Source organism: Montipora capricornis, chromosome 4 (genome assembly GCF_036669925.1).
Source record: "Montipora capricornis isolate CH-2021 chromosome 4, ASM3666992v2, whole genome shotgun sequence".
Lineage (NCBI taxonomy): Eukaryota > Metazoa > Cnidaria > Anthozoa > Scleractinia > Acroporidae > Montipora > Montipora capricornis.
The window spans coordinates 52,946,987-52,956,986 of NC_090886.1; the positions used below are offsets into that span (position 1 = coordinate 52,946,987).

General features: G+C 40.0%; 1 protein-coding gene across 1 annotated transcript in view; it reads right to left on the reverse strand.

The window, feature by feature from the left end:
- Window positions 1–5,579: 5,579 nt before the first annotated feature.
- The window catches only part of LOC138047407 (leucine-rich repeat-containing protein 74B-like), a 16,709-nt gene continuing 12,288 nt past the window's right edge, over window positions 5,580–10,000 (reverse strand). Inside the window, exons 13-14 of the mRNA XM_068894248.1 lie at window positions 9,320–9,405; window positions 5,580–6,302 (exon numbers count right to left, since the gene is read on the reverse strand). Coding sequence (XP_068750349.1) covers window positions 6,188–6,302; window positions 9,320–9,405 — 201 coding nt within the window. The 3' untranslated portion in view covers window positions 5,580–6,187. The remainder of the gene's footprint in view (window positions 6,303–9,319; window positions 9,406–10,000) is intronic.

The window sequence follows — 10,000 nt, forward strand, 5'->3', positions numbered from 1 at the left end:
AAGACAAATTCATCTAAGACCAAAAGATATCCTCAACAAAGTGAATAAAATTAATTCTGAACGGGCTCCTTTACGTGACTTCAAGTGCTACTATGACCAAAAAAAATCACCTTTTATTTTTCTATGGATTTCAAAAGTACATGTACGTTAACTAAACAGTCAGTGACCCAAGTTTTAAGGCTTGATTTCCAAAGACACCTGTTTACTTTAACTGGAATTTTCCTATTTAAAGATCCGCCATTTAATGGTCCGCCATGTTGAGAGAGCTGGTTTGAAGAGAAAATGCCATCAAAGGTTCAATACTTAAGAATTTTTTACGTGACTGAATTATTTACAGTTCGGGAGTTTCAGCCTTTCAGACTTGTAACTGATGTTTTGCATGTATAATAACTGCGTTTACACACTAAAACTTAAGCTAGTGAGTAAATGACGTCACTTCTCCTCAGATTCAACCCTCTGAGGTCCAATCGGTCAGTTTGGAACGTGAGTAATGGCGTCCCGTGAAATCCAAAACTTACTCTCAAAATAAACAGCCTCTGGATATAAAATCAAAGATTAAATTTTTACCAGTCCAGTTTTAAGCAATCACACTTTCAAAATCTGAAGGGAAAAAGGAAGAGATTTTTTTTATCATAGGAGCACTGATACGCAGTAAAATACAAATGATTCAGACAGGCATCTTTCTCTTTTCTCTGTTTAATGACATTATCTGAACGCGGCGATGTCGTGAGGTTGCTTTTCATCTTCAATTTCACCGCGCCTTCCTCCCCTAAAGCGTCTTATCCGACCAATCAGATAACAGAGCCGTTTATTAAACCCTCTGCAAGATGATCTCTCTGAAGTGACCTTCAAAAGAAACGAAGAAAATGATTTAGAAGGAACCCAGCAAGTCATTGATGTAGCTACCGGTAATAGATGAGACTTTTCAATTCAGTTTTTCAACAAATTCACGGATAAGCGCGTAACCTTCTTTGCTGCAAAAAACGAGCGAGTACCATTTTTTGGGTTAATGAGTAGAGAACTATCACGTAATTCGAATAGACTGTGTAAGATAAGACTTCATTAACTAATTTAAAAGTAGAGTGTAATGTGAAGTGCTAGGTTTCTTTCCAATATGAGCCATGTGAGCGTTGGCCCTACTAATGGAAATGGACCCACACAAGGACAGAAAAAAACTCAAATATGTACATATTCGTTGCCATGACTTTAACATCTTCAGTTCCCACGACCTGCTCCCGTCTGACCTTGTAGCTCAGTCAGCAGGGTAGCGGTGATCTAATCCGAAGGTCGTGGGTTCAATTCCCACACTGGTCAGAGTTTTTCTCTGTCCTTGTGTGGGCCCATTTCTGCCCATCTAGTTTCGAGGATATTGTTCCATTACATCAACATCAACAACCTGATGAAATGATCTTACATGTTGGCACAAGCGACATCAGACACTCAACGCAACACTGAAGATAAACTTCCTGTCCCCCTTCCCTGCACCAAAGTTCTTAAGGACAGTTTCAGGTATAGTGGTGCGCTGTTATGGAACAGTTTACCAACTCACTTGCGGCGCGCAGGATCTCTAGCATCTTTTCATACTGGCTGCAGCGGCTTCTTTTAATGTAATTCCTTAGTTAAACACGGCTCTCACCTTGTAGCTCAGTCGGTAGAGCAGCGGTGATCTAACCCGAAGGTCGTGGGCTCAATTCCCACCCTGGTCAGAGTTTTTCTCTGTCCTTGTGTGGGCCCATTTCCATTAGTAGGGCTAACGCTCACGTGGTTCATATGGGATAGAAATCTAGCAGTTCACATTACACTCTAATCAGTTAAGTCTTCTCATGTAAAGCAGTTTTTTTAATTTATTGTAGTTTTAGATAGTATATATTACGAATTTTTTAAACTAGTATTTTCATGAGTAGTACCCAATGTAACTGATGAGAATACCGTGAATAAATAAAGTTATTTCATTTGATTTGAACAAAATGCAGTAAAGATGTATGCTGCTTACTTGTTTCAGCCATTCGTCCAAAACTTTGTTTTTCAATGTCTCCTTGCACAACTTAGATTGCAGTAATTTGATTTCACTGTTCAGATTTCCTTCTCTGCTCTTTGATTGTCGCATCTCTTCCTGCAAAAGCGGAATGAGACGCTAGATAAGGTTAATGTCCTCCACTACCTGGTTGATCTCCTATAAGATAAAGTAATGTTTAAAAAACTATTAGCAGTGACATTAGCATAACCTCGTTTTCTCAGTCCGTACTGTAAGTTACGGACCGAGTTTTTTCCCGTTCATTTATGGCCCGCGCGCTTTGCTCTTGGCCGGCCATCAATCAACGGGAAAAATTAGGATCCGTAACTTACAGTACAGACCGAGAAAACGAGGTTACATGTAGTAAGACATTTATTATAGTCTCTGAGGTTAATCCGGTGCGCAGGTAAGGAAACTAGTCGAAGTCAAGCAGAAGCTTCAACTGCTACAAAGATTGCCGTGTCAGAATCCGAAAAAATAAATCTACTTGGCTGTTTGAAATAGTTGCTTGCAAGATTCAAAAACTATATGAAAAAAACTTGCTAGAGAATGTTTTATCGAAATTTCAAATTTAGCGGGCCGTACAGCGCGCCGTACTGTTGAATACGGCCCGCTGATTTAGCCAATCACAGCGCGCTTACTATGTGAGAGATATAATAAAAGAAAAACAACCTATGCCTTATTAGTATGCTTTATGTAAAGAATTGTAACAAGGAGAATTTTATCGCGTTTGAAAGCTCACGCATGCGCGCGTTGTTTTATCGATGACCTCAGATTGACTGTTTCGCTCATGAATTATTAATGAATTTTTGAAAGACCAATAAGGGGATCCTGGACTCCAAGAGACTTGGTTCTGGGTATTGTAGCAAGACCTGGATGGCATCGTTAAAGGAAAAGCTAGTCAACAATCCTAGGCCAGATGAAAGGGTCCGTTCATCTGAATGAATGTCTGACCCAAGGGAAGGATTCGTCCTCAGTTTTCTTTCGCCGAAAACAATTCTTGACTTGTTCCGTACTTACTGATCCCTAACATATTGTCTCAATTCTTTAGTTCTCCACTTTAACCCTTTGACGTCCAAACCGGTCTAAACCGGCCAGACTTAGTATTTTACTCTGTCTAACGCCAGACAATTTTACTCGTCAATGGGGAACCCCTGGGAGTCAATGGGTTAAAGTGGAAACCTTCGCTTGCCTCCTTAGTCTTTGGGTTGCAATCATGGCTAGTAACGTAACTTCATTGCATCTTCTGCCACCGCGATCATCCGCTGACAATTAAGCTAAGTAGTATAGAATGAAAGTTCTCCCGAAACCTACAGTTTAACGGCCTAGCTTCCGTATATATCCTGTAGCTTTTGGTAGGACGTCTGCACTAAGGATCAGAACATCAAAATTTCGTTCTCCATTGCGAGGGGTCATGGTTTTTTGTGAGCAGTCAACGTTTTGACAAATCCATTTTTTGAACATTTTGTAACCGATGGTTTGCTCACCAAACTGGTTTTAACGCAAATCTTAAACTGTTTTTTTAGTGGTATAGTAAGCCAGGAAAAAAGCTGTTTCACTGTGCAGTTTTTTCGTGCAACGTTTCTCGCAATGCCATTTTACAAACGCTCTAACATTGCGAAACAAGTTGTTTTGCTGATGTTACACTGGGCAACGTTTCGTGCAACTTGTCCCGATTCGATGATCACATGAGGTTAAAGGAACATTTTTATTGGCTGGTGCCGCAAACCGTTGCACCACAAGTTACAGGATCCGGACAGATGTTACACTGCACAATGCTCAAAAATCCGTTGCAACGTTGGGTGAAGAGTTGCGGAAAGCAGAACTCAATTCTACTTTCAGCAACGGTCTTCGCAACTTGTCTTGCAACTTTTGTGGCCATTGCAAGGTATGTTACGTTGCGCAATGATTCGTGCAACTTGGCTCGTTATTTCCTCAGGTCCGTTCAAGCAGTCTCCATCTTCAGTCTGTTTTAGCTGTCTCTACTTACTTCTTTTGATTGTAGATTTTTGGTCAAGAGATTGCATTGCAATTCCTCTTGGCTCAAAGCACCCTTCATGTTCTGAATCTCAGATTCCATGTTTTTGATTGTATTCCTAAGATTCTTGTTTTCTACCAATAGATGATGGTTCCGGAGTTTCAATTTTTGAAGGATAAAACCTGAGACAAAAAACGAACATTGCATCGATAAGTAGTATTGATTTTAGAGCCATTTTAATGTTCCATGAATTACTGTGGGGCACTTAACTTACCGACATACGTTCGCTGTTTTTCCTCACTGGTGATGTAAATTGCCCGATCCATTATTCGGGGGGAACCTTGAAACATCTTTCGACACAGTTCTACGAATTTGAAAAACAGGTGTAAAAGAAATCTGCCCTCAAAACGACCTCCTTCTGCAAGAAATGGAAATAACGCTGGAGCTAAGTTTCCCGGTGAAGTATACTCATTTCATTAGCCAAATCGAGGTTGGAGATGAAAAAACCCTACCTGTATTTACGATCAAATTGCAAGGAGAAAAATTGCAGTCGCAGAACTTACTTACTTGTAATTAATTGACAAATTATGCGTAGAATAATTGACCGATTTTTGTCGCGCGCGAGCACCGTGTCCAGGTCTCCCTACGGAGTGGAAACAAAGGCATTGCAATAGGCCAGTTTCGTATTCTATCGGTTGGACTGGATCTAGCATGAAATGGAGACTAATGAGGGCAAATTAATTTGCATTTGAAAAGATTTGCCTGCATCAGCCTCCATTTCATACTAGATCTACGACCTACTTGACGAGATCATCAAAAAACAATAAGTACAATCCGTGTTCTTGCACGAGAGGCTTGCCAGCATTTTAATAGATTTGTCATCCTCTGTCGACCCGGAACAAAGTAAAGGAACTGAAAGTGAGCTGTTTTCCCTTTGAACTTCTCTTCACACAACCACATTTACATTGCTAAGTATCTTCTCTCCATTAGTGATGATTAGTATAAAAATTTGGGAGACACCACTGTCCTGGCACGCGAAATGTTCTCTTCCGGTTGCAGTTGCGTCTCAAAAATGTGCGTGCTTAAAGTGCCCTGGAGAGAACGTCATCTCAAAATATAAATGCGCGTCATATCAATCGTTTCGGGACTATTTCAACCTTCTTAATATGACAAGATGACAAGGATGTGGTAGTTGCTCAAAAATGACACTGTTCAGAACGGCACTTAATTCAGAGGAGAAAAGGAAAATTTATCCTCAAGTGCTGACGGCCTTCATAAAACCTCAAATTTGGCTATTTCACGTTGTTGTCTTGCTGACGACGGCAAAGGAATGGACAAAAAGTCAAAAACGCACTTGCAGGGCGTGCAAAGCTGTTGTTTTTGCTCACTAAATATGCAAATTTGTGACGTTCTCGTTGCCGTCGCCGTTGCTTAAGCTCCCTATTGACTGAGGGGGTTGGGGGGAGGGGGGGAGGGGAGGGGATGGAAAAGCCAGTTTTGCCGTGAAATAGATTGCGTCGCATATATTGCCTAAAAAAGGTTGAAGTGTTCCAATCAATTTCTCTAGGATGGTAGTTACACAGAACAACAGCTTCAAAATTGGTTCTCATGACAGGAAATACACTGATTTGATGCGGTTTACTTGTTGCATTTATGTCACTACATACAAAACATACACATATAAATACTTTTTTTCAACTAACTACTATTTAAAATTCAATTAATTAATCCTAAATCTAAATATAAATTCACTAAGAAAGTTAATCTAACTTTTCTTCCATGCCATACATTTCATGTTTGCACCAAAATATTGCTTTCTTGGAAATCATTGCGTTTTGGCATACAGTTTTGCTACAAAGTATAAATAATTGTTCACAAAAATTATTAAAAATTAATTTCCGCAATTTTAACCATTGTTAAAGAATAAAATAGGATTTTCCCGAGCACCCAGATTCCCGCTACGAGCTGTGTTGTACAAAAATATTTGTTTCTTCTGTATTTATATGTGTCAGCAGGCAATAATAAAAAAATAACTTTTCCATAACCCATTTAGACTTTTCAAATACTGTACAAGGATACGTGCTACTGTTTCGCTTGCTTAAGATAAATTTAAGGAAACATTTGTGTTCCCTTCATGGCAAACTTGTAGTTTTAGTTCCACGTTTCATTAGAAAAAAGATGGCCGGCTAGAACAATCATCTCGGAGGTACGGGTGATAAAAGTCTTTGTCTTCTTTCATTTTGTGCTTTTACTTTGATTTTCTCTTTTCTGTCTTCCATTTGCTGTTCAAAGGAGCCCATCACAAGTTCGCTGAAAGAAAAAACAATTCAAAGCATGTGAGATCGCAAGTGATCGGGGATGGCGAGATGTCATGCACGAATGAGCGGTGACATTCCTGTGGCTCTACGCGGCTACACGGCCTTACTACGTCAACTAAAGCTCTCGACAGTCGATGCTTTTCGTGTTCTGGTGGAAAACGGTTTGGAAAATATTTTTTTCCTGCATTTTTCGCCGGTTTCAATCCAAAAAGATGATTTCGAATATTCCGCCTTAAGGCTTGGCTAAATCTATTTATTAAAAACTGAACTATGGATATCAGATTTCCAACATTTTCATTGGCCCCCTGAACACAGGTTATCAGTTCATAAACCTGCTGTACCTAATATGGTCAAGGAACGTACAGCTCTGAGGAAAAAATGGCCGACAAAAGCCGTTTTGGACCGTAACTGAGCGAGGCAGAAATCGATGCTTCAGTGGAAGAGTTGTTGATCCTGGAGTTTTTTAACAAAAAAATTATATTACTCAGGCTTGCTGGATATAAAATGATTATAACAAACTCGCGGGCGCTTCGGGCCTCGGTGGTTATCCAGCGCGTCCTCGTAGAGTAATTAGGGAGCTTAAGCATGCGCGTTTTTGAGAAGCGGACGGCAACCGGAAGAGAACAATTCGCGTGCCAGGACAGTGGTGTTTCCCAGATTTTTATACTAATCATCTCTGATGAAGAAAGATACTTGGCAATGTAAATGTGGTTGTGCGAAGAAAAATCAAAAGGGAAAACAGCTCACTTCCGGTTGCCGTACGCGTCTCAAAAACACGCGTGCTTAAGCTCCCTAGTAACTGTTAAATATTATGGGCAAAGTATCCTGGATTGGTGCGAACGCACGAACAGGTCAGCGTTGCATTATCACTGTTTTGCACAGCAGGGAAATATATAATGCACCAAAATCAGTGTGTGCCGAAAGAGCGCGAGCACAAGTTTAAGAAATAGGGAATTTAAGGAACCAACCACGGCTACGGCGAAGAAAACGTCACTTCAAAATATAACTTCGCGCTATCGCAAGTATTTTGCGATTATTCCGTCTTGTTCGCCTTGTACAATACGGGCGAACTATCCTGTAACTGGATGGGTACGAACGGTTTTAAAGTCAAAACAGAAAATAAATGGTTCATTGTTATATTCTCACGTTGTCGTCAAAACCTAAAATTTGGTTGTTTTGTGGAGTGCGGCAAAGGAAAGCAGCGCGAGTATTTTTCCATTTTTAAGCAATGTTACTACTTTTTGCCGTTGTCGTTGACGTAGCCACCGTCGATTCTAAGGGAATGGACGTTCGCGCCCATTGTTACTGCGCATTTTTTCGCGCATGTCACGAACACGTGATGCATCGCAGACCACGAAGCCTGCGTGGCCGGCTCCCCTTCCCCTTCCCCGATTACGCCGGCCACGCAGGCTAACACGATGCTAAAGTTGCAAACATTTTCCACAAGAATGGAACGTGAAAGCGCGTGGCATCATGGGACAGCTGTGGACCCAGGTCTTCTCGGAAATGTCACGCAATGACGTGACAGAACTTCGCAGCGATTTTACTCTCTTGAATGCTCGGTGACCCCTATTTTTCTTTCCGTAGATCCCTTCCTTTTCTGATTTTGTCCATTTTAGCAAAAAACACAAAAAATCTGTTCGTGAGAAGTTACAATATTTCGCCTTTTATGCTCTCGTGCGACCGAAGTTTTCTTTCTTAGACCAATATGTATCGTTTTTCAAGGTCTATTTCACCTCAGAAAAAGACATCAGCTGCAAAGGTTAATTTAGTTATATTAGTTATGTTGAATTGAGTACGTTACCCTGATCTAAATTTCACTAATGTAGCTTTTTTATTACTGACAGATGTAAGCTAAGATCGTCTTAAAATAACGCAATCTTCTAAAAGTGCACCTCATGATCTCGAAAACGAGCACGGTGACGCCCCATTTTTTTTTTGCCTCTTTGGCAAAAGTAGATCATTACCTTTCTGCGTGGCAAGTTTTAAAAAAATCTGTACGTGGGAACATTTTGGGCGTGAACGTCCTTAAGATCTACAACGGCGACGGTCGACGAAAACGTCATCTCGAAATATAACTTGACTCTATCGTAAGTCTTTCGCGATTATTCAGTCTCGTTCACGTCCTACAATATGGGCGAAGTATCCTAAAAATAGACTGGTACGAGCGGTTTCAAAGTTAAAAGAAGAAAATGAAGGATTCTCTGTTGCATGCTTACGTTGTCATCAAAACCTCCAAATTAGGGACCTTAAGATCTACGATCGACGGCGACGGCCGACGAAAACGTCGCCTAAAATATCACTTTGCCTTATCATAAGTCTTTCGCGGTTATTCAATCTCGTTTACTTCTTGCAATTTGGGCGACGTATCCTAAAAATAAATTGGTACGAGCAGTTATTCAGTGCATTTGCTGTAGCACTCTCGGTGATTAATGAACATCATCTGGTTCAGTGAGAAACCGTAATATTTACAACTGCCAGCGCCAAAGCTTGGATATGCGCAAAACTTTGAAACTGTCCCTTTAAGGTTTTGAAAGTAATGTGAGCTTTCAACTGTGAATCTTTTAATCCTTATCTTTACCTAAAATCATCGCATCACTCCAGTTGTCGGATACCTTGGCAATATTGTATGATATGAACAAGATGAATAAAGATCGCGCAACGTTTAATATATTTTGTAGACGTTTTCTTTGCTTAGCTTAGCCATCAGTTTCTTAAAATCCCTAACGCAGAAATTTCAGTCAAAACTTTGTTTTCACATTTCTACTCACGTTCGCGCCAGTTTAATTGATCAACAGTTCCTGCACTTTTGTTTTTCGGAATGATTTGGAACTTGAGGATGCCAATTGAAGTAAACTTAACGCAATAGTCACCGTCTAAAAGCTTCCTCATAAGTCGCAAAGTGATTTGTATTTTGCAGTGACTTTGTTGTTGCTTAAAATTCCTGCCGCAAGGGTTACCACTGGCGCAGCTTGCTTGCAGGGTAATCAAAGAGATGATAAACTTTACCTATAATTGATTTCGCCATCTCTGTTTTTATCCAGGCCGTCAATTAATTTATAAAGTTCATAGTAATTCATGTCAATCCCCGTCTCCTGTTGAAACAAACGTAAAAATGTACAACATAAACAGTTGAAACATAAATGTCATTAATCATTACGCCTTCATATTTTATCGGACTTCTTCGCGCCTGCTTTCGTGAAACAATGAATCATGTAATTCGCACTTTGAATACATGACATCCCATTTTATTCTTTCAGTAAAGAATGTTGAAGAGGAAAAATTACATGCCATGTTGATGATGATGAGGCAAGGCAATCGATATTCAAAAGACACATTTTCAAGCTGGAAAACGAGTCGATTGGCGAGAGGCGGAAAGCAGTAGAGGGTCAATTTGAATGATGACTATCCCTCTAGAAAAACGATTAAATGTTAATTAAAATAACTGCTGGAGGGGACTTAACAAAAAAATGACCTTTAGTTACAGTAAATCACGTCTGTCTTTTATTTCTGTACTTTTCCCTTCATATCTGTATTTGAATTTAATTCATTAAAATAATTTTAGAGCTAGCTATAGTGTAGCTTTCTTTTTATACTTTTTGTAAGTCTTCTTGTATTTGTCTTATTGTTCACTCCCACCTGACTCGATTAGCTTCGCTATTTTCGGGTGGGACCTGTATTTCAAATTTT